Here is a 27,549-nt window from a genome sequence, read left to right on the forward strand (position 1 = left end):
TCGGGACCCTGCTGGTCACTGTCACTCAGATGCTCCCTCCTGGGGCCATCCTCCCAGACTGGAGACCACGTGGGGGAGGTAAGGGGGGCTGTGCTGCAGGGCTGAGGAGACGGGGTGCACCTGAGCCCAGCGGCCTGAGTCAGGACGGGATCACCTGACCCCGTTCTCCACACCTAGGTCCACGCAGTGATCCACCCCCACAGCACTGCACGGGGACCAGCACAGGGGGCCTTCCTCACAGCACATGGACCCGAAGCGCCTCCTCCTCCATTCTGTGGGCGCTGCAAGGCCACACACTGCTATCTATACTCCTGGAAAGCGCCGCAGAACAGCCAGAGACGGGCTAAGGCTGCCGTAGGGTCTGAAGGCCCGAGACGCGGCATGTTCAACCACTGGGACAGGACAGGGCAGGACAGGACGGACAGGAGGGACAGGACAGGCGGTTCCTTCTTGTCCCTACCACAACCCCGGCCCCTGCGGTCCCTGCAGCCAGCAGCTGCCCACCTGCGTAGGGAGGGCCACCCCAGCTGGGGGACAGCAGGTTTCCAAAGCCAGCGCATGCTGCCACGGGGGCCCCCAGGCCACTCTCACAGAGAGAATGTGGGAGGCCACAGGTGAGGGATCAGCGCTCGGAAGTTCTGAAACTCACGCGCCCCTGAACCGGGTGATGACAATAAAGCGGCCTTCGCACACACACAGCGACACGCACGGGCTGTGGCTAGAAAGCTGGCTTCCAGGAAAGCACTGAAAACGTGACAAAACCTACCTACCTCACAGTGGCTCTGGGAAGCGCCACCTACAGCACAGCCAACTGGAGCCCACGCAAAGAGCCAGCCACGGCCAAGGGTCCGAGTGTGGCCCAAATACACACTCATTAATAGTGTTTTCAGCAATTACGAGCGCTCTTTGCAAAGACCACGGAGAAGAGGCACAGAAAACACTTGCCAGATATTCAACAAATAAAAACATTTATATAGTTATATCTGCTTTGATGTAAGCTTTTATATACAGAATGGATAAACAAGAAGATCCAACTGCAGAGCACAGGGAACTCTATTCAATGTCCTGTGGTAAACCCTAATGGAAAAGAATATGAAAGAAAAAAGAGAGACAGGGACCGGAATGGGGATGGCACTGTCTCTGTCCCTGTCACTGACCGTGGTCTGCATGAAGCCAGTGGCCCTAACATCCAAGGTCCCATCACAACAGCACTGTCGCCGCCTCGAGGGGGTGACGTCCCCACCGCGGGGCGGCTGTCACCCCCTGCCGTCCCCATGGAGCTGCTACACGTGACACTTCCATCTGTGTCTGTGCAGGGTTTCCTGATACAAATGAACCCCAAGAATCCAGGATTCCAGAAAGAGGGCAGCGAGAAATACTGCTGCTTTGATTCACGAGCATCTCTGCTGTGGGATTACAACGAGGAAGCTATTCTGGGGTGAGGAAAAAATAAACTGCACTCATCATTAGCATTGGGTTCTAAAATAAATTTACCAGCAGAGGTTGTTCACCCAGAACCTTTCTAAACGGGGTCACATCTGTGTTCTCTTTTCCTAGAAATGCCGACACTTGGCTGCACAGCAGTGAAAGGAGGGGATGTGGGTGGATGTTAACTGAATTCTCTCTCTGAAGACACTCAAAACGCCTGCACTTGGTTTCCTCCAGTGTTTCTTCCAATTTTTCTTTAAACGTTTTTTATTACTCAAATTGCTTTTCCATCATGCTTCCTAAGACAGCGAGGTGAGAGGCCAAGAAAAGAAAGATAGAAAAGCTATGGAGAGAAAGAGGAGGCCAGACTCCATGCAGGCACTGGGCCACACAGGAAGGGTTACAACGGGGCTGCCCCATTGGGCCAGGGCACGGGCAGGCCGGCCGGGAGCAGCACAGAGACACAGAAAGGCCACAGCCAGCCGCAGGGACACGTATGTGGAAGGTTCTAGTTAGCGTTCTTTGTGATCCTGGAAAGGCACGGACTCAGCTTGGACCCAGCAGGTGGCAGGGATTTCACCAAAGCACGGAACCCCTTCAAACAAGACCCAAAGGTCTGACAGATGCTTTTCAACCTTGTGATTTCATGAAACACTTTATCTTAAACTGACAACAAATGACATATTTATAGAGACCACAGAATGGAAGCAAAGTCCCTCTGTGACCGTCCACAGGCTTTTACTAAAGCAAAGGTGTTCACCCTCCACGCACACGACACCTTCTGCAAGGGATGAACTGTGTCCGTCAGAAATGAGGGGGTTTAATCATGTGCATTCATGTCGGAACCGTCGGGGAGGGTAATCAGGCCAAAAGTTCATTTTCCTAAAGACATTTCAAGTCAAAGCAACAGCAGATTAGTTTGCCAAGGGAACTCATTTTTCTTGATCCAGCAAACTAGGCAGCCCTTTCTGAGACTGCGCACTGCCCCGGCCCGATTCTGCAGCAGGACCTGATCACAGACGCCCACGCTGGTCAAGACACACACTTAGATTTCTGGTAAAAGTATGGGGATTCTTCCCGTGACGGACATCGATAACGTAAGTGCCCACTTTTCCAGTACTCCTGACAGCTACAGATACCAAGAGATACTCAATGCTGTCACAAAGGATCCCAAGTTTAAAGAATTTATATTTAAAAAGATATGGGGCTTCCCTGGTGGCGCAGTGGTTGAGAGTCCGCCTGCCGATGCAGGGGACACGGGTTCGTGCCCCGGTCCGGGAAGATCCCACATGCCGCGGAGCAGCTGGGCCCGTGAGCCATGGCCGCTGAGCCTGTGCGTCCGGAGCCTGTGCTCCGCAACGGGAGAGGCCACAGCAGTGAGAGGCCCGTGTACCGCAAAAAAAAAAAAAAAATTATCAAATGAACCAAATGTGGTTGTTTTAAAATTCATATAATACAATAAAAGAAACAGGAAACCCAAGAAGCCCGTGTCTAAGAGAGAGACCCTTGGACCTCACACAAGGCCAGTGCAGTGACCACCCACCCCTCCAGGGGGACCCACAGAGGAGGAGGCATCACTGGGTTCAGGGCCCCAGCGACTTCCGAGGAGGGTCAGACCTGCCAGGCTATGACTGACGTGCACGTGGGGGTCGGACATGTGAGCAGGGGCAGGGCGGGTGCCAAAGGTGACAGCCGGGACCCACTCGGTGGCAGAGGCAGGACCCCAGCTCCAGGGGTGGGGGGATGCAGAGTGCGGGAGGCCTGAGAAGGTCAAGAGCAAGGTGGGCAAAGGTCAGCACAGTGTCCCCCACCATTCCATTCTCCCACGCTGGGTTTAAGCTGGAGAAGCAGGATGCTTGTACAAAACTCAGCTATCCCCAGCCCCATGGCCCGGGCTCCCATAATATAAGAACTCAGGCTCGTGGCTCAAACAGACGCTTACTTCTCATGGTTCTGGAGGCTGGGAATCCAGGGTCAAAGTCCCACAAGGTCGGGTTCTGGAGAGGACCCTTGCTGACTTGTCTGCAGCCGTGTTCTTGCTGTGTCCTCACGGGTGTGGAAGAGCTTTGGTCTCTTCTGCGCTCTTCTGAGGGCACTAATCCCACCACGGGCACCCCACCCCATCACCTCATTTAAACCCACCCACCTCCCTAGGCCCGAACCTAAGGCCATCACAGTGGGGTCAGGGCTTGAACAGAGGAATTCTCCAGGGACACAGGCGTGCAGCCCACAGGTCACCCAGACCACGCAGACTTGGTAGGCTCAAACGAGCCCAGGATGCCTCTCCCATAGCATTTGGCAAGGACATGGCCACAGGGTGGACACAAACCCAAGGCAGACTTGGCACGGCCTGTCCAGAGGCATCTGCACCCTCCGGATGCCTCATGTGGAGGACGCGGGAAGACGGATGTCACCGTCACATCACATCACAGCGGCCGCAAACTCACACCCGCCCACTCCTGCCCACTCCCGCCCACACCTGACCACTCCCGCTCACACCTGACCACTCCCGCTCACACCTGATGACTCCTGCTCACACCTGCCAACTCCTGCTCACACCTGATGACTCCTGCTCACACCCGCCAACTCCTGCTCACACCCGCCCACACCTGATGACTCCTGCTCACACCCGCCAACTCCTGCTCACACCCACTCACAACTGCCCACTCCTGCCCACTCTGGCTCACGCCTGCCCATGCCTGACCACACCTGCCCACTGAGCAGCTGTCAAGTGGTCACAGAGAAAGAAAGCCAGAGCACAGTGGAGGAGGCCCTGACTCATCTGAGGGGATCTAGACCACTTTGGGCAACAAGGGTTCTTCCTTTCAAGTGGCTGCTTGAATCTTTCACGCCTTCCGCCGCCCTGACTAGTGAATACAGAGGCTTCCGATGCCCCCCTGCGCCCAGTTCCTTCCAGACGGCTTACGCTTTCCTCTTTCCCACTTGGCCTCGTCCTTCCAGTGCACGAGGCGGCATTAGGTGGGCCCCATGTGTCCAGCACACTGTGTCCATGTTTATGCCCTGCCAGAGCTCCTGACTGGACGCTGTTCCCACTGCTTCCTCTGACTTTGCAGGAAGAGCAGGTTTCTCTTGCCCTCAAGTAAGTGGCAAAGGAGGGGCCCCCGCCCCCGCCACAGTCACTGAGACCGGACGGGAAGCTTTGAGGCTGCCAGGCATCGCTACCAGCAGCACCAACAAAACATGCATTCAGGAGCTCAGAACCCAGTGTGGTCAAGAAACATCCCTTTGAGCCAGTTAGCAAACAACAAAAACCACGAAGTTTGTATGCCTAGGGCTAACTGTGGAACATCCTTCCTGGTCACTGGTCCCAGAGGGCGGGGGAATCTTGGTGACAGAAATTCAGGCACCAATGCAACGTTCTTGTGGGGGAACTAGCTCTGATCCCAAGAAAAACAGCAGGCAAAATCCCTGGGTTTCCTGATTCTGCTTACAGAGTTGTACAGTCCACGGGGTGGAGGCCGGGTTTCTTGCCAGCCGCCGCGAGAGCCGGATAATATGTTCACGGGCTTATTTTAGGACGGGTAATGCTGTAAACAACCTCGGTGCCCAACCCACAGACAGCTTGTCTAGACCCTGATTTGAAGCAGAAGGTCACCAGGCAGGCAGACATCCCAGACGGACTGCAGGCATGTGATGAGGGCTGTAGCCCGGCAGGCGCTGGCCGCGGAAAGGCACCCTGACCTCACCTCCGAGTGCTGACACGGGGACTGCGCAGCCCGCTTGCGAGGCATGAGGTCAGAAGGCAGCAGCTCTCGGGGGCGGGCGAGCCTCGGGAGAAGCGACTCCGCCATAAGAGTGCAGACCCCGCGTGGTGCAGGGGACGGGTATGCAGAGAAAGAGGATGTTGAGGACAGCAAGGGTGGAAAAGTGCAGAGGACAGTGGCTCTGCCAGAAAAGGCAAGGAGGCTTCTGAGATACACTCACTGAAAAGGAAGAACGCCAAGGGCCCAGGAAGACCCAGTTTAGTGGCTTAAGATCAGAGGGGCCAGCTCCACCGCCCACACCGGGACCCCCACCAGCTCCACCGCCCACACCGGGAACCCCCACCAGCTCCACCGCCCACACCGGGAACCCCCACCAGCTCTACCGCCCACACCGGGAACCCCCACCAGCTCCACCGCCCACACCGGAACACCCACCAGCTCCACCGCCCACACCGGGACCCCCACCAGCTCCATTGCCCACACTGGGACCCCACCAGCTCCACTGCCCACACCGGAACACCCACCAGCTCCACCGCCCACACCGGGACCCCCACCAGCTCCACCGCCCACACCGGAACACCCACCAGCTCCACCGCCCACACCGGGACCCCCACCAGCTCCACCGCCCACACCGGGACCCCCACCAGCTCCATTGCCCACACCGGGACCCCACCAGCTCCACCGCCCACACCGGGAACCCCCACCAGCTCCACCGCCCACACCAGCCCCCACCAGCTCCACCACTCACAGCTGGGCCTCAGTTTCCCAAATGCAGACTAGATGTACCACTTGTACGGAACTCTCAGGTTTGTTTTGAAAAGTAAATGTTATTTATATAAACAAACATATAAACCACATAGAATGTTTTCGTCATCTTTGCTGTTACTATTGGTAGTGTCAGCGCTACACCCCACTGTGGACATCACCGGGTCCCCCTCCCAAGCCTGCAGCCCACCCCGGGCCAGGCCCTGCCAGCCAGGAGGGACGGAACTGCCAGCCCACCCTTCTGACAAGGGGATGACTGGCGATTGGACCACGGATGACTCAGTGACGCTCTGCCGGTCTCCTCCCCTGGGGACAATGTGTGCATCACAGGCACCTCACGGTCTTACTTTAAGGCAGGAACTGCTGGTTTAAAAGTTGGCTGTCACCTTCTGGGTCAAGTCAAGATCCTTCTGCCCTGAGCACATCCTATTCAAAGTCAGGACTGATACACACTGTTCAATTACCCTCTCATCCAGGTGCCCGGGGAAGCCCGGGTTTAATGCCTCATCGATCCAGACAAAGATGACGGTGGTGACATTTTTTTCAGAGGACTAAAATTCATCTTTCAGCATCAAATGATCAGCACTGTTATTCTTTTACCATGTTTATAAGACTCTTTCCATAACATATAAACATCTAAAACACCCTAAATGCCGTCCCTAAATCATTCCTAAGTGGCATTTTGGCCAGTGAAGTGAGAAGCCTTGCCAGGCAGCAAGGCTGGTAGCGACAGGAGCAAAGAGAAAAGACCCCCCGGTTTCCCTCCCTTCTTCCCACGGCCGCGAGCCAGCTCGTCTGTCCTAACTCCGCACGCGGGCAGCCTGGCGCTCCAACCAGGGGTGGCTTACCTGCTTCGCGGCCGCTGGGCCGGGAGGTACGGAGCCCGGCGTGAGCGCAGGGGGGCTCCCGGGGCCGCAGAGCTCGGGGAAGGGGTTGGGGATGGCCGGCAGAGACGACGTCCTCAACTGCTGGTCCCCCTGGTGCAGGCGCCTGCAGGAGAGACAACGCCCGTCAGAAGCCGCCGTCCGCTCAGGACCCAGGCGTCCCACGTCTGGGAATCGGCCTGGAAACCCGAGGGAGGGACTTGGATGAACGTCTGGACACCTGTGTCCACACCGCACGGCTCACAACCGTCCAAAGGTGGGAGCAACCAATGGCCCACTGTCCCAGGCACGATGACAGCGTGTGGTGTGAACATGCAGCGGGGCATCACTCAGCCTGCACGGGGAAGGGGGCTCTGACTCGAGCTACGACACGGATGAACCAAGAGGACAGCAGTGCAGCGGGGCACCTGCAGCGGTCACATCCAGAGACAGAAACAGAGTGCAGGGCCAGGGGTCGGGGCCAGGGGGCCGCTGTCCGGTGGGGATAGGGTTTCAGATGTGCAAGATGTGCAAGCCCGGCAGATATAAGACAGAGAGGAAAGAAAGGAGGGCCCCTCCTATAACCGCTGGGCCACGTGCCCAGGAGCTTACTTGGACTGTTAACAGACCCCACTCCGTAACAGCCTCCTGGTAACAGAAAACCCAGGGGACGCATGAGTCCTTCGTCAAACAGCGAGAGGGGAGGAGGTGAAGCCATGCTCACCTTCAGGACCTCCTGGCCCCAAAGGACTGCTAAGCAGTGACTCACCGGAGAACGTTTGACTTTCTTTTGAATTACGGCCCAAGAGGCTGACTTTTTCATATCCTAGCTTCACAGAAGTTCACAAAGCTTCTCTATTTAGGAGGCAGTCTTGAGCATTTTAAAAGTCCTGGTTTTTAGGGCAGTGAAATGACTCCGTACAATAACTATAAGGCTGGATGCACGTCATCACACCGGTGTCCAAACCACAGAACACACACCATCACGACCCAGCCCCAGTGTGCAGCAGGGGCTCTGGGTTTTAACGATGGTGCTGCGGGTCATCGGTTACAACAAGGGTGCCGCCCCGGCGGGGTGTTGATGGAGGGGGTGGGGAGCACGTGGGAAACCTCTGCACCTGCCTCTTGAGTTTGCTACGAACCCAAAACGGCTCTTAAAAATAAAATCTTTTTTTAAAAAAAAGGTGCTAATTGAAAGAGGCCAGACACAGAAGGTCACAGATGATAGGATTCCATTTGTCAGAAATATGCAGACCAGATCAATCCACAGCACAGAACACAGATGGATGGTTGCCAAGGTCTGTGGGGAGGGGAAAGCGGGGTGGGGGGGGGTGGCCTGCTCAGTGGGTGGGAGGTTCCTCTGGCTGTAGGTGGGGATGCTCAGGAACTAGACAGGGTGAGGGGGGTGCTGCACAGCCCTGGGAGTGTCCTAACCGCCACCCAACACACACTGTGAAGTGATTCATCTACGCTGTGCAAATTTCAATACATTATTTTCAACACTGAAAAACAAAGTGCTTTTAGCGGTTCACAAGTATCACCCAAAGCCAAACCAAGGTATAGCAGACAAAGCCGAAGAGCCCCATGGGAGAGGCCCGTGGCCAAAGGGAACTTCCCTCCACAAGAGACACGGGAGGCGGGGTCAGGGACCGGGAAGGTGGGGCCACACTCCTCCACCTGTCCAGGTGCGAGCACGCCCCCTTCACCTGTCGCCCCTCTACTGGTCCACTTGCTGCTCTGAACCTGCTCTCTTCAGACGTGGGACAATCTCTGGGAAGCCCTCGGCAGGGCAGACCTGCTCCTTGGGCCCCTCGCCTGGGTCTGCATCTGGGGTCCCCACTCACCAGGTATGGGCCAAGTCACCACCCCCAGTGCCTCTCTCCTTACCTGGGAACTGAGGGTCACCACGCCAACACCTAGTAAGGCTGCAGTGACCGTTCCATCAGCTACTATATGAGGACCCAACAGACTTATACACAGGAGGTGCTCAGCAAACACAGGAAATCCTCAGCAGACCCATTTACAAAATGAGTCTTTGGGGATCCTATATTGGTTGTCCCATTTTTTTTAAACGCACCTGAAGATAAGAAACGATATGACAACGTGAGAGAATGTCTCTGAGAAGAGGCTGCGCCCGGGACCGGGGTCCACTCTCTGGAGGCAGCGAGCCTCCTGCCCTCTGCCCATCAAACCCTGGGATTCAGTACCCGCAGCCCCTGGGCAGAGGGACAAGTACGGCCAGGACTCCAGACTCAAGGGTCCTGGACAACTAACTGGCAGGGAACCAGGCCTTCCTGCACCCCCGTTCTCTGCCTGGTCCAGCCTCATGCACCGTCACTGCGGCTGCCATTCCCTCCCCCCGGGGCCTCCCCGAGGCCACCACGGATGGGTGGCCAACACACTCCAGACCCAGAGAAGCTTGCAGGAGCTCAGAACACAGGGGTGACGGTCTAGGGAGCAAAGTGGTACATACACTGGAGGATGGATGTGACAAAGGGCGGGATGCCGAGAAGCAGTGACCCCAGGCCACCCCGGCTGCTGCACCCCACCTGCAGACACTCGGTCCCCACCCCCCAAGGCAGAGCTGGCAAGAGGGTCATCTGGCTGCAGAAGACATAGGATGTCGGGCTGGAAAGAAGGCTCACAGAAGTTTCCAGAAGCACAGCGAACACTCCATCCCCACAAGGAAAGGAGATTCCCAAGAAGACGCTCCAGCCCGACAGACGTCCCAGCCACAGCACACTGCACACCGTCCCCCGAGAAAGCCCAGGGAGGCAGGTGTCGGTCACCCCCTCAGCCTCCCTCACCTGAAAACCTGCCAGAGCCAACGCGGGCCCGGCGTGGGGACCGCAGAGAGCCCGTCTGCTGGATTTCACAAAGGCCTCCACCCAGAAGGTCTCCCATCGCCCCCATTCACAACCACTGCCCCGACTTCCCCCACCCCCAGGCAGAGATAGAGCCGAAGTGCCCCCACACCCTGTCCCCCACCCCCCAAATCCACGAGCCGGCAAGTCCCATCCACCCCCCATCCCCGGTCAGGACAGTGCCACTCTAGGCTGGTCCCTGAAACAGCTTCCAAATCCCCCCACCCCTGACCCCAGGCTGCCAGAACGACCCACCGAAACCAAATCCAAGCCTCACTCACCTGCTCAAACCCTCCCCCCGTCTCTCCCCTTGGAGCGGCTCCCAAAGGCCTCTGGACCTGGCCCTACCTGTTGGGATCTCTTTTCTAACCCTCTCTGTGGAGGTCTGACAGACACACAAAGCCGTGCGTGTTCAACGTCCACAACTGGACGAGCTTAGCGAGAAGAACACGCTGTGACCCGTCACCACAGCCTCCAATGTTCACACCCACCCTCCTCACTTATTTATTATTGTTATTTTGTGTGCGTGTGTGTGATGAGAACACGTCACACGAGCCCTGGCCCTGTAGCAAGGTCCTCAACACGCAGCGCAGCGCTAACTCAGGCCACGCTGCACGGCACGCCGGCAGGCCTCGTCCACCAGGTTAAACTGACCCTCCGACCGGCACCTCCCATCCGGCCCCCGGCCCCCAGCAACCCTCTCCACTCCCCGCCTCCATGCTCCTGACGCTTTCAGGTTCCTCGTGGAAGTGGAATCACGTAGTCACTGTCCTTCTCCATGGGTCCTATTTACTCGGCACACTGTCCGTGCTGTCCGGCAATGGGTGAACGGATGGAGAAAGCGTGATACGTACACGTGGCTCGTGCATACACACGCTCAGCCGTAAAAAAGGGGATCCGGCCACTTCCGACACCAGGGCTCATCTCTCCTGCTCACGAAGTCCCTTCCCCCATCCTTCAGCTCCTCTCACCCTTCAACACCCAGTTCAGAGGTCTGCTTCCTCCAGGGAGCCCTCCTCCACTCCCGGCCTTCCCACAGAGGCTAAGCCTCCTCCACCTGGCCCCCGGGGGAACGGGATCAGGTGTCTGAGGCTGCACGTTTCTGACCAGCCCCTGGTCCCCAGCCCCACTCTGGGCAGTGAGGCCGGGGAGCCCTCCGTGGACTGCCTAGCCATTCGTTCATTTATTCCAGGGCGGTCTCCTCTGACGGGGTTTCTGCACATCCCACCGACCTGACACAGAGCAGGTGCTCATATCATATAAGTGCCCTGAACTGAACCAGGTACCAGCAGGTACCCCGGTGGCCCTGCTAGACAGGGGGAAGGAAGGCGCCCACCAAGCTGAGTCCGGCACCGTGGCCCCGAGACCCACCCCTCGCTCCTGAGGGGGAGGCCAGGGCCCACCTGACGGCGAGGATGTGCATGGGCTGGGACCGTTGCAGCCTCTGCCGCGGGGCCACCTGCCCCTGCAGGGGCCTTGCTCCGGGGGGCCGGCCGCGGGGATGCTGGCCATTATGCAGGAGGGGCGCCGTCTCCGCAGCCGCGCACAGGCTCTCCAGTGATGCATCCATGTCGTTCACCAGCGTCTCCAGGTCCACGTCGTCCTCTGTGCGTCGAAAGGGAGAGAAAGACAAACATCAGCAGCAGCGAGGGGCCGTGGCCAGGTTCCAAGACTCACACCGTCTTTAATACGACGTGAGGGTGGAGGGCGGTAACTGAAACAAGCACCCATTTCTATGAGGAACCATCTGTGTCCTATGTATTGCTATCTGTCGATACTCCAGAAGCAATCCAGTAATCACAGCCCATCTGCCTTTCCCATCTGTACGGGAGACCCTCTCGGGGCATCTGCTGGGGTGCAGGGGGCCACGCACAGCCTGAGCCCCGACCTCAGCTGGCCCATCGCAGGGGCCCAAGGAGCCCTAAGGAGGCCAGTCAGGCCTTCTCCCTTCCCCGAAATTCCAGAAGAGAAGCAGAGAGACAGGAACGGAGCAGCACCCGACCCTGATCCCAGCCTCACTCGTCTGCGAAGGCCACGAGATGCGCTGCAGCCGCGGCAGACGCGCCCCAAGGGTTGCTGCTGGTGAGACCCGCACCTGCAGGCCGCTGGGTGCCCACGAGCCAGAGGGAGGCTGCCTTCACACGAGAAGGCCCGAGGCCGAGGCAGAGAGAGGACGACAGGAAACGCCAGCAAGAGAGATGGGTAGGTTTATGTGTCGGTGTGGCTGAAGCCGGTCAACCACCATTCTAGATGTTTCCGTGAAGCTATTCTTGGACGAGAGTCCAAGAGAGACGGGAACAACGGGGGCCCCGGGAAGGGGGGCGGCGGCTGTTCCCGGGTCTGCAGACTGCGGCCCCGCAGACGTGGACGTGGACTCATGACTGTGCGAGTCGACTCCTCACAATAGCCAACCCCAAACACACACACACGCACCTCCCGTGGGCTCAGTTCTGGAGATCCGTCCCTTTCTCACAACACGGCCGACGCGACTGAGGCTGCCTCTCACGAGTAGGTCACATGTCACCCAATTCAGTCTATCTGCTCCCCCGGAGCCCAGGGGACACCCAGGGGACAAACCAGAGCTTAGCGCCCAAGACAGCCAGGCCTCGCCCCACCCGGGGTGAGAGGCCCCTGAGGGGCAGGAGAGCACCTGCTGCCCGCCCCCACCCACCCCTGTCCTGCGCCTGCCGGTTCGGGGCCCAAGCCACAGGCCCGGGTCTCCATCCCTCCGGGTCTGCAGCTTTCGCTGGAGCTCACAGGGGTGCCAGGCCAGCAGGTGGGCGTGAGCAATCAGTGAGTCCCCTCCTTCTCTGTAACAGAGCCTGGCGCAGGGCACACACTTGGTCGATGTTATTTATTTGCTCTATTTCATTTCTTCCTGACAAAACAATGCAGAGTGATGCCTATTAACCTGGTTTAACAGCCAAGGAAGTCGGTCCAGGGTAGTCAGGTAACTGGCCCCAGGTCACACCAGCAGTCAGCAGGGAACCTGGCATCTGAAAACAAGTTTTGCAGCTGCCAACGTGAGCTCACCAGGTACGCACTCCCTCAGTGAGCTCACGGAACTTTCTGGAACACTGACCTCCCTGCCCCTCCCGCTCCCCCCACAAGTGTCTCCAATGCCTCTGCTTTGTTCAGCCTCCCTGTCTCACGAGGCAGAAGGAAACAAAACAGAAGAAGAACAAAAGCCAGCGGAGAAGGCTCGGAAGCCGCAGGGGGCAGGGGGCGGGTCGGCGGGGGTGGTTAGGATCAGGGAGTCTCTGGTAGGGTGCGGGGGGTGGAGTGCAGGTACGGAGAGGTCCAGGAAGAGGCAGGAAGACCACAGAACACCCCTCCCCCAAGGCCCCTTGACCCTCCAGGCAGTGGTGCCCAGAAGAGAGGTCTGGGGAGCGTCTGGACCAGACGAGAGACGTTACAGTCTGCAGGCAGGCCCTACGGAGGACGGACAGACAGACACAAGGATGGCCCGGGGTGGGGGGAGGGGGGGAGGTGGAGAAGGACGGGCGGCTGCTGAAATCACAGCGACGAGAGTGCAGTCCTGCTGGAGCCGAGGACAGAGGCCCCGGCACGGTGGGTGGGGCAGAACCCGGGAAGACGCGGGGTGTCTGGGGGCGGGGTGTTGTGCAGAGACCCCGGCAACGGGGGAGAGGGCGGAGCCCTGCACCTCCAGGCCTCGGGGGGAGAAGGAGCCGAAAGATGCTGCTACCGCTCAGGTTGCACGTTGTCCAGTATTAAGTAAACTTAATTAACTTGATTAACATTAACATTTGCAGAACGCAAAGGCCACTGTCTTCCTGGCTTTCCCCCGGCTTTAGAAACCAAACAGGAATAGCGCTCTCGCTCTCGCTCTCAGACAGATTTCAGCCAAGAAAATAAAAGGTCCTATCGCCTCAGGTGGATTTTCCTTCCAGTCATTTCTTCCCTACGCACCTCTGGAAGCCCTTGGCTGTGCCCACGGGGGCAGGCCTCTGTGTCTCCTGTCCTTTTCTTTCTGTTCCTTCTCCCGCCAGCCAGGTCCTTCCTGGGCCACCCCACGCTTCACTCAGGTCACTGTGCTTTCAGGAACACAGAGTGATTCCGACATCATTCAAAGTAAATACAAAGGCAAACTGGACGTAAGCTGGTAAATATAAAGGTAAAAGGTGTAGGTGCAATGCACGCCCTGAAGTGCTTTAACTCTCCTCTGAGGTGGGTTATTGATAAAACCACTTTCTACGCTGATACATTTAATGGTGAACCTGTTAGAGCCACGTTAGTCATTTAACATTCACTTGGTAGGTTAGAATTTTCATAAATCAACTCCAACCACTACATTGGCATGTTTCAAACTTGCCTATTTTCCACAGCCCTTAGGGCAAGAATAGAGACTAAAATATCCTAATCTAGGAGAAACTTAAAAAACTTCCTGTGGGGTCAGTTAGCATTTTGTCTGTTTGGATAATAACATCACTTAGCGTTGTCTGATTTTACTTAAACTTTGTTAAATTCTAATAAAGACTGATAATTAGGGGCTCCCCTGGAGGCGCAGTGGTTGAGAGTCCGCCTGCCGATGCAGGGGACACGGGTTCGTGCCCTGGTCCGAGAAGATCCCACATGCCGCGGAGCGGCTGGGCCCGTGAGCCATGGCCGCTGAGCCTGCGCGTCCGGAGCCTGTGCTCCGCAACAGGAGAGGCCACAACAGTGAGAGGCCTGTGTACCGCAAAAAAAAAAAAAAAAAAAAAAAAAAAAAGACTGATAATTAAATCTTCCTAACCAGGGTTTTAAAGGGTTGATTCTAAAGAGGATGCTTCTCCACATGCAATGGCACTTTAAAAAAGATTACTACACTGAGATTTTGCTGGAATGACATTCAGTTGTTTCGAATGTTCCATGAGCCAGTCCATTGTGGAGCAAGGCTGCCCTGTGTCTCTCCTACACGTGTGGCCGTCTGCACGAATCCACGTGGATCGGTGCTCACCCATGTGAGGAAGCCTCCCTGCAGCGTCGTGCAAGTGGCAGAATCAAACACCAGGGCATTAACAAAGCAGAGGCTTCTGGAAAGGACTGTTAAGTTTAAGTGTCTATAGCTGCTACCTTGAGGCCAAAGTATCTGCCGTGAGCCGGTACCTCTGAAAGGAGTCCTTGCAAGGGGGAAGGGAAACAATTCTATATGTGACGTTCCACTCCAGACAGATTTGGGAGGGTACATTTACTGGACAAATGTAGGTCAAACAACACGGTTGTAAATCAAGTTATTAATGGTTATTTTCCTTCCTTAAATAACCCAGTCCTAAGGTGGTCAGAGACTTGTGTCCCAAACGCCTGAGTCGTTCATAGGATCCCCAAATCACAGGTGTATCTGGTCTCACTGTCATCTTTAGCAAAGGAGGCTTGCTGAGGTCTAAAATGAGGACAAATTCAGTGAAACACATTCATGTTTGGATTAATCCGGGAGGATGTCTTCCAGAAGCCAAGCCAGGAAGAGGGCAGGCTACAGGCAGAGAAGAGAGAGTGAGTCACAGGAGGGCCTGACTGGCACCGCCTCCTGCCACCCCCACCCCCACCCCCCGCCGGACCCCACTAGCTCCACTGCCCCCTGCTTGGTTCACGGCGCCCTCTAGTGGCTTCTTTAATTAGATAGTAAAGATGACACTGGATCCTCTTTATGAAACTATTTTGGCACCTTAAAGAAACGCTACTTGCACCACGTGTGCACCAGATGCATCCTTCCTGTCCTTTCTTTACGGACCCACGGAAGCCTCTCCCCCGTCTCCCCCCATTTTCACGTATGAGGCGCACGCTGAAGTAACAGACAGCTGGCAGGGAAGGACACCGACTTCCTTACAAGGCTCAAACCCTAGAGGGTGATCAAGTCTTAAGTAAGAGGAGATTTGTCCCTGAGAAGAAAAAAATAGATGGCATTTGTAAGGCTGTGGTAAGAGAAGAAGTATAGATTTTCATCTTCCTCCATGGCTCCTGGCACAGGGCTCCTAAAATCCTTGTCACTTCCTGACTCGAGTTAAGGGGACCATCTTCGTTATAATATTGGGCCCTTTTCTGTTGCTGTTCCTGAAATAGCTCCCAAGCTACTAGTAAAGGTGAAAGAAGTGTGTTTTGTTCATCATAACAAGCCCCTTGCGACTGGGTCTGAATTTATGGGAATGAGGTGATTTCCGGAAAGCCCCCAGATAAGCACTTGACAGAGACCGGCTGCCTGGGGAACCAGCGGTGTGATCAGAGCCTGGGACTTTGAGCCCCACCCCCGAGCTCCAGGGAGGCCAACTGCAAATGGCCAGTGATTTCATCCATCATGCCTGTATGATGAAGCCTCTATAAACCCTAAAAGACTGGGCCTTGAGAGCTTCCAGGTCGGTGAGCAGGTGCGGGTGCTGGGAGGGTGACCCCGAGGGCAGGAAGCTCCACCCCGCCTCCCCGGGTACCTTGCCCTCTGCATCTCTTTGTCTGGCTGTTCTTGAGTTGTACCCTTGACAACAAACTGGTAATCTAGTGAGTAAACCGTCTTGCTGAGTTCTGTGGGCTGCTCCAATAAATGATCAAACCAGGTACGTAGCATCAGAATTGAACTAAATTGTAGGACAGCTAGCTGGGGTGGGAGAATTACTTGGAGTAATTCTAAGAACAAAAGTATTCAGGGAGTTTTCTTGACAGCACAAGACCTGAAAATTCCCCAGCACGTGTGCAAAGGCCAAAGTTCTCACACATTTCTACCTGGACAGGAACTAAAGGCCCAGCCTGCAAAAGCACTTTCAACCTAAACCATGTTCCCTGGGCAAGCTTTTTTTGTTGACCTCTCTAAGCAGTTAAAACCTTGTACGAATATAACTCAACACGCTACTGAAATACCTTTTTGCAGCACACCAGTTCATCTTCAATCCTCATGTATTCTAGTCACGTGTATTTAATTTTTAGTATGTAGAGGTGCTTGGACATAAGTAAGCAGAATAAGAAAATGAAGTATTACACCATTAGAATAGTCTTTTCTGTTCTGATTCATGATATTTAAAGATACTCAGCCAATATAAAAGCAAATCGCCTAACCCCAACCCCAAATAAAAACACAAATGCAACCCCCAAATCCTGTCATTAAACAAACAAACAAAACCAATGCTTTATTTCAGTGGTTACCTGGGCAGGCAGGACATAAAAACCCTCAGAATTAGTCTGTCTGGCATATGCACAGAAGTACATACACAGCATTGGAGAGATTCACAACTCCTGATGTTTTCCGTGTTTACAAGAGAAATGTTCTCCCAACATGCGGGAAAACTAGCGTCCTTTCCTGTCTACCACCACAGACAACAGTAATTGCCAAGTTCAATGTCTATTAAGTTGAGAAATACAGGTCAACAAAATGATTAATTAAACAACCTGTAAGAATTTCCGTGTTTTTGTTTTTGTTTTCATTAGGACCATATATACATTTGAAAAAGTGCTGCCTACACTTTTTGGGCAGCTGTGGCGCTCAGAGGACCCCCCCCCGACCCGCCCTGCTCCCAGGACCCACAGGCCATGTGTGGGTGGAACCACCGCCCAGAGCACAGTCAGGGTCAGCTGGTGACATGAAACTGGCCAAATACACACACACACCCTGGGACCAATCCAGATAGACAAAGTCAACATTAAAACAACCCTCCCAATCTGCTGATTCTGGGCAATCTGTGCCTTGCTTTGTGTCAATGTCTGGTAGCGTGATTATTTTTCTTGGAATGCCTTTCCTTCTGCTAATCCAGATGCAGGACTGTGCCCTCAGACAGGGAACGTTGTGTATTCAGTTAGTCGTGTGTCCAGTTCCTGGACAGCTCTGGCACTTCCTTCTGTTCTTTAGGAACTGCATCCAGAACCCCTCCCTGGAGCATCCCACAGCAAGTGACAGAACCAGCATCCTACCAGGCAGCCCTGTCGATAACACAGAGTACGCAGACCACTGACGTTCTGCCTTCACGACATCTGCAACCTGTGTTCCTCAAAGCCACATCTGGGTCTACATGTTCTGTCTAAAGAAGCACCACCCCGTATGACTGCTTAAGGGTCTACAGCTGTGACTGAGCACAATCACGACAGGATTTAGACGCAAACCCTTGTCTACAACCACACAGATGAGAAAGGCTGTGGGCACTGCTTAGAGGTTTGTGCATTTTATGTTAGGGTTGTTGTACCACAATTAAAAAAAGAATAATAATAGTGAGAGCATTTTTTAAACTGGAATGTTTAACATCCTCAAATACATTCACGTAAGGTCCTCTCCTGGCTCATCTACTTGGGTGCCTTTAAGAAGCCCTCAACCCTAAACCTGCCTGCCTGGAACCAATGCCACGGGCTTGGACCTCACGGGCAGGGCATCCTGGGCTGCCCCACCCTCCCCGGAGCCCACTCCAAGGGACGCCCTGCCCACCCGTCGGCCTCAAGCCCCATCCCTCTGGCGGACAGGTGCCCCCCGCCGAGTCTGCACACCTGGGGTCCTCAATCATCCCCAGCATGAGCACCAGCCCCCCGCCACTGCTCTCTGCCTGCACACGTGTGGCTCCCTCCACTAGCAGAAAGAAACAGTATAGACGTCACTCCTGTCAGTCATCCCAGGGTTGGGCTCCTGGGGTCAGTGAAGGTGGTACAGGGTGACAAGTGGGGACAGGAGTTTAGTGTGGAAAAGAGTCAAGGGTCCTTCCCAGAAAAGAAATATCTCATCGAAGCAATGGATGCAAGAGCCTAGGCAAGAGGTAAAACAAGATTCAGGAGGTGCCTAGGCCGTGGAGGCTGAGGGCCACGGGGGGACCCCTGGGGCTGGCTTCTTGGGTGACCGGCCAAGGACGCCCAGGCAGACTGGCTCGTGAAGGCCCAGGACCACCACACTCGTTTCCCGAGTTACACGAGACACGAATTCCTCTTCCCAGCGAACACGAACTTTTAGTACACACGTGTATGCTTCTGCACCAACGCCGTGGAAGGCAACAGGTAGGTATTCGACCATACCTGTGTGCATCCTCCTGTAAGGGGTTCATGTTTCGACGGCTTGAGCAGGGCCTGGCCGTCAGAGGAGGCTGAATGAACAGACCCGCAGAAACCCAGGCAGCCGGCATCCTCTCCCAGCCCTGCCAACCGCCCTTCCCCCGTCTCCCCGGAGCAGCTGGAAGGGCCCGGATGCTGACTGCAGTGACCCTCAGGGAGGAAGCTGAGGGTCTCACCACCGGGTCTGTGACAGCCCAGGAGGCTGCAACACACAGAGGGCAGGACGCGGCACGACCTCCCGGGCAGATCAGAGTCAAATGCAGACATCCTAGCAGCCTGAGGAGCCAGCTCCACCACCACAGCAGACAAGCAAAACAGTGAGGAATGATGAATCACTCTGGACTCTGATTCCCGTGAGAGGTACTTGTTCAATCTACATCTTGAGAGAGAGCTGAAGAATAATTCTATCCAAAAAACAAATAAAGAAAACGAGGAAAGCTACGCATTCCACTCAGTGATCCCATTCACTGAAATTCAAGAACTGGCACAAGAGAAAAGAGCATAAGTTTCCCCCTTTCTTGGAGTTTTATCCTGTCACACTGCTGCCAGGAAAGACCTGGATATCACATAAGTTTCTTTCAGGTCTTTAAGACCGTTTGTTTTCTGCACCTTGGAGCACAATTTTCCACGAACAAAAAGTTAAAAACTGCCAACCAAGGACCAAGGACCCGAGCTACAAATTGCAGAAAAAACTACAGACTCTGTTGTGTAATCTCTATTTGTACAATTAGAGGACAGCTTGGAGGAGCGGGGAGAACAGAAACATACAAAACATCGCTCAAAAGGGGCAAAAGATTCATTGCCGCTTTCTCAAGTCATCCTTAGCAATTTAATCTTTTTCTCCTCAACCTTCTGATTTTGATTCCCAATTCTTCTATTGCATCATAAATCAGGGCAGAAACCTGGGTGCAAGAAACTAGGCAAATAACTTGTCATTCTGGAAGGTTCCCATTTTCCATTAATCTTAGAAATATATATCCAAGAACACTGCAGTTGAACAGGGAAGATCCAGGACACAGGCCAAAAGCCTGTCACTCACGGGCACTGTGATTGCAAACAGGCAAGTTTTTTAAAGGTAAATTATCTTCACTACCCCATTCAACATTAACTCTCCGTGATTCTGTGTATTTACCTCCATAAATGTAAAATTCCTTCATGTAACCCATGTTTTTCTTCATTCAACAGATACTGACTGAGCACCAACTATCTCTCTGACATTGGTCCAGCTACTGGAAATACAGACATTCACAAAAGAGAAAAGAACCCCACCACCTAAAGGTAATGAAGTCCTAGGCATCACACTCCGGCAAAGGATTATGGTGCTAAAGGCAAAGGTGCAAGGAAGGAGGTGAAACTTCTTCCACCACCTCTGGGAAAATAATTCCCTCTGTGAAGAAGCTAAAACCCACTCCAGTGTACGAGAGGAGGAGATGGAGATATTCCAAACAGAGACCGGACCCCTCGCGGAAAGGGGGGACCTCAACCCCAACTGAGCGTCTTACAGGAGAGGTTAGGGGCACGCGGGCAGCAGAAGTCGCACAGAGGACGCTTTGTGTCCTCAGACGGCAACAGCCTTGGTAGAGTTAATGAACTGCCCAAACCAGAAGAGGATCCTACAGGACAGACACTCTCCCAGGACGGCTGTGCTCAGGACCTGGCAAAAGACGAGGACTTTACAAGATCTGTTATGTAAGGCAAGGCGATGAAGCAGAGGGCACTCAGCTCTACGAAGAGCCCAATTTCTCAGGCATCAGGATGGGGAAACTCCTTCCAGGAGAACGTACCAGGCAATTCCAAGAAATGGCACATTTCTCCCGGAACTGCAATGCCCAGGAGGGAGGAGCTGTCTTTGCAGGATGTGATGGAAATCGGGCTGAAGTGGAAAGATGCAACGTTCAGGAGGGGGCCGGTGGGCTGGGATGATGGAGATCCATCCCTCCCTCCCTCGGGAATCTGTCTGATGAGCAGGACCCCCTGGGAGGCTCACTTGTGAAAACAGGTTCCTGGGACTCGCTTGGATTCATTCTGAATCCAAATCTCCAGAGTCGGGTCAAGAATGAACAGAGTTCCTAAGCAAGGGCTTACGATTCTTATGAAAAGGATTCATCAAGCAAGGGGAACAACAGCACACATATAAGCGGCACCTTCTGAATAACACCCCAGCAGAAGGAAAACCCATGACAGTCTTTCTCAGAATCTGGGCCTCGATGGACCCGGATTCTGAAGGAGCAAAGCCCAGAGGGAGAGGCTGCACGTGCTGGGTCCATGAGAGAGCGTTTTGATTTCCACCCTCTCTACATACGTAACATTGCATTTATTAATGATGAAGACACACAGTAGCAACCGTTTCTGGCACCGGGTCTTATGCCAGGCCTATCTTGTAGGTCAAGCAGTTTCTAATCTTCCTACCAAACCAGCCAAGTAGGCATTTTTAAGATTTCAGATAAAAAAGCCAAGACACAGGGTGACTCAGCTCTCCCAAGATGAAGATGGAGGTCAAAGCCAACTCCAAGGGTGGACATCCTGCCTCCCTGGTATAATTATAATTTTAAGTTTCCCCAGTTTTTCTCACTAAACTTTAGTTTTAGTTTAATCTCCTATGTACACATCGTTCTTTGTCATTAACCGTGCGTTTCCAGAGGCTTGGGCCTCTTCCTCCCTACCTAACTTCACAGCTGGCACACAGTAGGTGGTCAGTAAATGTCAGCTGAGTATGTGGAAAATGGAGCCACCAGCCTCCATAAATCAAGCTGTAGAATTTTCCAGAAGGTCAGACAGTCAGGCAGAGTTCCCAAACTCTCTTGGGGCTGCTGAGTCCCCTGTCTGTTAGTTCCCTGGAAAAAGGCCCACCGGACAAGTCACACCCAGGCCACCAAGTGAATAAATGCCAGAGGTTCTAATTCCAGCAGGGATGGAGGACTGTCTGAGGCCCAGGGGTCTCCTGCAGGAAGCATCACCTGGCAGGCCAGGCCTCCGGCTGTCCCTGAGAGCACCCCTGAGCACGTCAGGCCCACCTGGCCACCCCCAAGGTCGCAGGGACCACAGAAGGATTCTGTGTCCATTCAGGATGCACAGGCACCGGCAGCCACACAGTGCAGAGCCAGAGGGCACGATCAGTGAGAAAACACAGCAACTGGTGTCACGGAGAGTCAGTCCATTGGCTGCAAGGAAGGTAGAAACCATCTCCCTACGACCCAGACCTCTAGCTGGCCTTGCATCAGCAGCCCCTGGGGCTCACTACGCTGAGCCCCCCAAACAGGAAGCATTCGTGAGGCAAAGGTGCTTTTAGCCATCTGACACACAAGCAGATGGAGTCCACTGGGATTATTTTTCAAAATATATCTCAGATGTACCCTTGGACGTGGAAGGATTAACGACCTGTGCCCCCATCTCCTCTAGTCCCTGCCCCCACTCCTGAAAAGGTCAGGACTGTTATTAAAGTCTCTCTCAGTCAGAACGAGGCCCAGGGTTGAGCAAGTGTTGGCTACCCGCCCCTGGCAGGGGCCCAGTTCTAAGGGAGCAGCAAAGGGCGGTGGGAACCACCAGGCAGGCTCCTGGCTCCGGGGCCGGCGCCCAGTTACTTAATTCTGCGGAAACACCTGCTCTTCCCAGGATCCTCCGAAAGGGTCAACTCGTCATGTACCTGCAGGGCCTGCCCCCAGGTAAGGAGCTGAGATCTTTGAGGGCCTTCCTGGAGACAGATTAACGCGCAGTGGGGTACAGAAACATTAGCTAATATTAGACACGTGAACAAGTGGTGCTGTAACCTTGCTGAAGCGCTTCTGAAGGCAGCGGTACACTGTGTCCCGAAGATCGGAGGGTCACTTTTCCTAAAGGAAAATCTCTAGCCTGAGATCTCCCTTTGGGGATAGACCTTAAAATTACAAAAGAAAAATAACTCATTCCAAAAAAAACTTTTTTTTACCTGAAATGGCTGGTTCATTGCAGTTAAAAAAAATAAAGTAATTTAGATAAAGTGTAATATAAAGGAAGACATATATTGTTAGATTTCAGGAGCTAGGATATTCTAGTTTCCTGCCTAAGAGCAATCTAAAGATATTCATTCATCACGGATCTTAATAATGAAGGAATTATATCTACGTTGTGCCCCGTCGCTTCTAAAAGAGATTTATAGTTCCTTGGGCAAAAAGGTCCATGTGTTATGGGACCAATAAATTAAAAAGGACCCACTGCTTCCTGTTGCATCCCTAGGGCCTGGGCCCCACGCCTGGTGTGGCCTGGACAAACAACAGATATTTGCTGAATGGATGAAATGAATCAGAGAAACAGGACAACGACAGCGAAGAGCATGAAAAGCAAAGGCCCCAGCACAGAAGGCCTTGTGGGGATAAAGCCTCTAGTGGAGGGCGGGCATCCTGACAGCCAGAGAAAACAAGAAACATGAGTGGAGTCCACTTATCCGCTCAGAGGAAACAGGCAAGAGTGATGTGAGCTGTCAGAGTCTCAGGGGAGCGAAGGCCCGGAACAGCCGAGACTTGAGAAATGACACAGGATGACGGCGGGTGTTTCAATCCTGCTCCACGTGAGAACCAGGAAGGGCGAGGTCCGCCGCTTGCCTGACGCTGGGAAAGACAAGCGTGAGAGCTGGCGCCTTGATGCCTTTCCGTTACCTCTTCCTTATGGACACAAAGGATTGTCCCAGTGGAAAGCTGGAAGAAGTGTAACAGAAAGGAGACCACCGTCCAGGATGGGGGATGGGGACCGTGGACCCTACCCACTTGGCTGCTTTCAAGAACAAGGAAAATCCAGTCGCTACAGCCAACAAAATCTCAGTTTGAGGACCTGAAAAATGTGAGTAGTCAAAAAGAAAGGAAGATATGCATGGACTCCGATGAGGACGGAGGAGGAACCCCGAGGCAGAGAGCAGCAAGGTGGTGAGAAGCGCAGATGCCAGAGCCCCCGGCCCAGCTGGGTTCGGGCCCAGCTCCGCCACTCCTTTGGGGGGTGATCTGGGTGACTTTTCTAAAGCCTGTGCCTCAATTTCCTTCCCTGTAAATATGGGGTCATAACAGTGCCCACCTCAGGACAATTAAGTGCATTCGGTGAGTTAAGATATGAAACACAAGTTCTTAACAGGTGAAGAACCTATTTTTATAACAGGGAAGTCAGGTACACATGGAAGAAACAGAGGGCACGACACCTTTCTGACGGGCTATGATATCATCCCTTGAAAGGATGCTGCAGAAGCACCCTTAAGGGCTTTTCTGCATCTTAACCCAGTCAGAGGTGTTCAGGCACAGGGAAGGGGCAAAGGGAATCAAAACGACATCAGCTCCGGCGGCAACACCCGACCAGAGGCTGATACTCATGACGATTCAGGATTTGGCCGAGCTTTTCTTTCTGAACGTGACCTTTGGAAGACAGGCTAGTTTCACTATAAGGAAATGATAGTAAGAAAATAAAAGTTACGTACACGTGTGTGTGTGTGTGTGTGCGTGTGTGTGAGTGAGTGTGTGTGTGAAGCACTGGAGTTGTTCTCCATCATACAGTAAAGGGTGAACTGGGTAAAAGGGTATCCATGAGCGAGGACGCAAGCTCGGTTCAAAAGCAACCTCATCTTACATGAACACAACATGGTAAATCAACTAGGCCTCAGTTAAAGAATACAGGGCTTCCCTGGTGGCGTAGCGGTTGAGAGTCCACCTGCCGATGCAGGGGACACAGGTTCGTGCCCCGGTCCGGGAAGATCCCACATGCCGCAGAGTGGCTGGGCCTGTGAGCCATGGCCACTGAGCCTGCGCGTCCGGAGCCTGTGCTCCGCAACGGGAGAGGCCACAACGGTGAGAGGCCCGCGTACCGCAAAAAAAAAAAAAAAAAAAGAATACATTTTATTTTACTCTATTAAAAAAATTTTTTTAAATAATTTTAAAGAAAGCAACCTCATGTTCTCAGCTGACTTACACTCTCTCATGGATCGCCCCCTCATCCAAGTGTTCCTGGCACCTCATCAGTGGCACCGCAAGAAGGGAAGGGCTCTGCTAACTGGTCTTGTCTTTGCTCGCCTGGAATCATCCGAACCCATGGAAGGCAGAGGCAGGACCTCAGGCCCTTTCTGGAACCCACAGGTATATATATGGCACGTGAGTTCAGAAATCTGTTAAACAAATCTCTATAAAATCCAACTATGGACAAGGCACTATAGCAGAACCTTCGAGATGAGGAAGACATGGTTCCTGCCCTCAAGACATGTATCATCTCAGGAGAAAGGGGAAAAATACAATACATAAAGGAACACTTAGAAGGTAGCTTTGATGTATAGGTTCCTAGGGGAAAAAAAGCACTCCACCAAATACAATTGTGCACATTAAAACTGCACCCTAATAACCAAAATTTTTGGTCTAAAGAAAACCAAGAGAAGCAACCAAAGCAGAAAAGATCTGTGACGGGGTGACAGGACGATGGGAGGCTGGAGCCCGGAAGGCATCCCTCGATTCAGGGAGCTGAGTTGCTGGGTTTCCGAGTCTCCTTCTGAACTGGGGACTGACTCCATTTCTGGGCTTCACAACCCCAGGGATCGTGGGCGATGCTTTGATCACATCTCAGGAGGCTTGGCTGTGTGCACACATGGCCCCGTCTCCAGAGGGAACACAGTCCCAGCTCATGTGCAGTGACTTTCCTGTGTGGATTTCAAACCTCTCCACTCCTCGGGGCATCTCTGCTCAGTTGTGGTCTTCTGAGTAGAGCAGGAGAGGGCTGGACCACTCAGCTTCAGTGCTGAGCAAGAATAACAATCAGACACAAGTTGTTTAAAACGAGAAAAGGCCGAACTTCCAAAAACCACAATTCTCTGAAACCTCACATCTCAAAAAATATTGTCAAGAAAAAGCTAAGCGTTGAACTCCCATACTAGTAATCAATTCCACTCCTAAGTGTATGCCCAGAGGGACTGAAAGCAGAGACTCAAACAGGTACGTGCACACCTGTGTTCACTGCAGCATTAGTCACAACAGCCAAAAGGTGAAGGCAGACAGGGGAGACGGACAGATGAAGTGATAAAAAAATGAGGTCTACAGACAACAAAACCTAATTCAGCTACCAAAAGAATGAAACTCTCATACGTGCGACAACCAAGACGAACCTTCAAAACACTATACGAAGTAAACCAAGCCAGGCACAAAGGGACAAATAGTGTATGAGTCCACGCACACGAGGTACCTAGAAAAGGCAAACTCACAGAGACAGAAGACAGTACAAGAGAGGTTACCAGGAGCTGGGGGAATTCTTGCTTAATGGGTACAGAGTTTCTGTTTGGGATGATAAAACATTTTTTCAAATAGATAGTGGTGAGAATTGTACAACACCGTGAATGTACTGAATGCTATTGAAACACACTTAAAAATGGTTAAAATGGTAAATTTTATGGTATATATATTTTACCCTCATAAGAAAATATATTTTTAAAATACTATCAAGGGTAATTAATTCCAGCTATTGCAAAACCTCCCGCTTTCCAAAGAAGACACATCCCTTTTGCAGATCGCTGCTAGGAAATGTCTGAAGCGGTTTTAACAACCGTCACACAAAAAGAAGCTGCTTACGGTAGGAACGAGCTAACAGAAACCAGGGCATTCAATCCTCTTTGCAGAGAGAAGGAACAGGTCAAGGAACGTCATGGCAGATCTTTTATTCTAAACATCAGGTCCCTTGCAAAGGACCAGATCAAACACCTCGCAGACACCTAAGGCCAAGAGCTGGAGCACCTGGATGCCTTGCAGATTAAGGAAGCAAGAAAGAACAGCGCTGTGTCCCTGTCAAGTGCTGTCCCGAATCCCCAGCTGTCTCGTTAGGAAGAACTTCGGCGCGGAGGTGGTAAGGAGAGGAGGGATGGCTCAGGGCTGCAGGAGGGCCCCCTCCACCGCGGGCAGGACAGGCTGCAGGAGGGCCCCCTCCACCGCGGGCAGGACAGGCTGCAGGAGGGCCCCCTCCACTGCGGGCAGGACAGGCTGCAGGAGGGCCCCCTCCACCGCGGGCAGGACAGGCTGCAGTCTCCTGCAGGCTGTGCAGACCCCGGCTCGGGAGGGCACCGGCCTCTGTGCTGCACAGCTGGGCGCTGCAAAGCCCAGCCCACGCACACAAACAGGCACAGGGACACGCGGGGCCGCAGGGGTGCCAAAGGAAGGCTGAGCATGCGGGACCTGGATGCACTTGAAAGAGAGAGAGACCTGCGCTTTTCTGCCCCACGTCACAGACCTGGGAGCACAGGCTCCCTCCAGCCGCAGACCAGCCACTTCCACGTCTCCATGTGAAATGACCGTGCCGCATCACATACAAACACAGCATGCTTGCCTCTTTTGCAAACTGCCTGCTCCTGCTTTTTGCCAGTTTTTCTATTTGATTGTTTCTCTCATGTATAGGACTTTTTACAGTAAACTGAGGATACTAATACTTTGCACGTTATACGCACTGCAAATATTTTTCCCAGGCCAAAGTGTGCCTGTCAGTGTTTTAGATGCTGTCTGTTAGGTTTGTACAGCAATTTGTGTGTTATGGACTCAAACATCTTTCCTTTATGGTTGTGCTAAGTCTTACTTAGGAAGTCTTTTCTCAGCCTGAGTGTATGAAGATTCTCACTACTCACTAATTCTTTTTTTTTTAAATTTTTATTGGAGTATAGTTGATTTACAATGTTGTGTTAGTTTCTGGCGTACAGTACAGTGATTCAAGTTATACACATACATATTTCCATTATTTTTCAGATTCTTTTCCCATATAGGTTACTAGAGAATATTGAGTAGAGTTCCCTGTGCTATACAGTAGCTCCTTATTAGTTATCTATTTTATATATAGTAGTGTGTATATGACAACCCCAATCTCCTAATTTATCCCTTCCCCCCACGTTTCCCCTTTGGTAACCGTAAGTTTGATTTCAAGATCTGTGTA

General features: G+C 53.3%; 1 protein-coding gene across 4 annotated transcripts in view; it reads right to left on the reverse strand.

Moving 5' to 3' along the window:
- Window positions 1–27,549, reverse strand: part of GRB10 (growth factor receptor bound protein 10) — a 195,143-nt gene that overhangs the window by 60,783 nt on the left and 106,811 nt on the right. For all 4 annotated transcript variants that reach the window (XM_081244419.1, XM_081244422.1, XM_081244420.1 and 1 more), the window contains 2 exons: window positions 11,049–11,250; window positions 6,767–6,908 (listed from right to left, as the gene is read on the reverse strand). In XM_081244419.1, the coding sequence (XP_081100545.1) occupies window positions 6,767–6,908; window positions 11,049–11,250 (344 nt within the window). The remainder of the gene's footprint in view (window positions 1–6,766; window positions 6,909–11,048; window positions 11,251–27,549) is intronic.

This window comes from Mesoplodon bidens (genome assembly GCF_964165515.1).
Source record: "Mesoplodon bidens genome assembly, chromosome: 9".
Lineage (NCBI taxonomy): Eukaryota > Metazoa > Chordata > Mammalia > Artiodactyla > Ziphiidae > Mesoplodon > Mesoplodon bidens.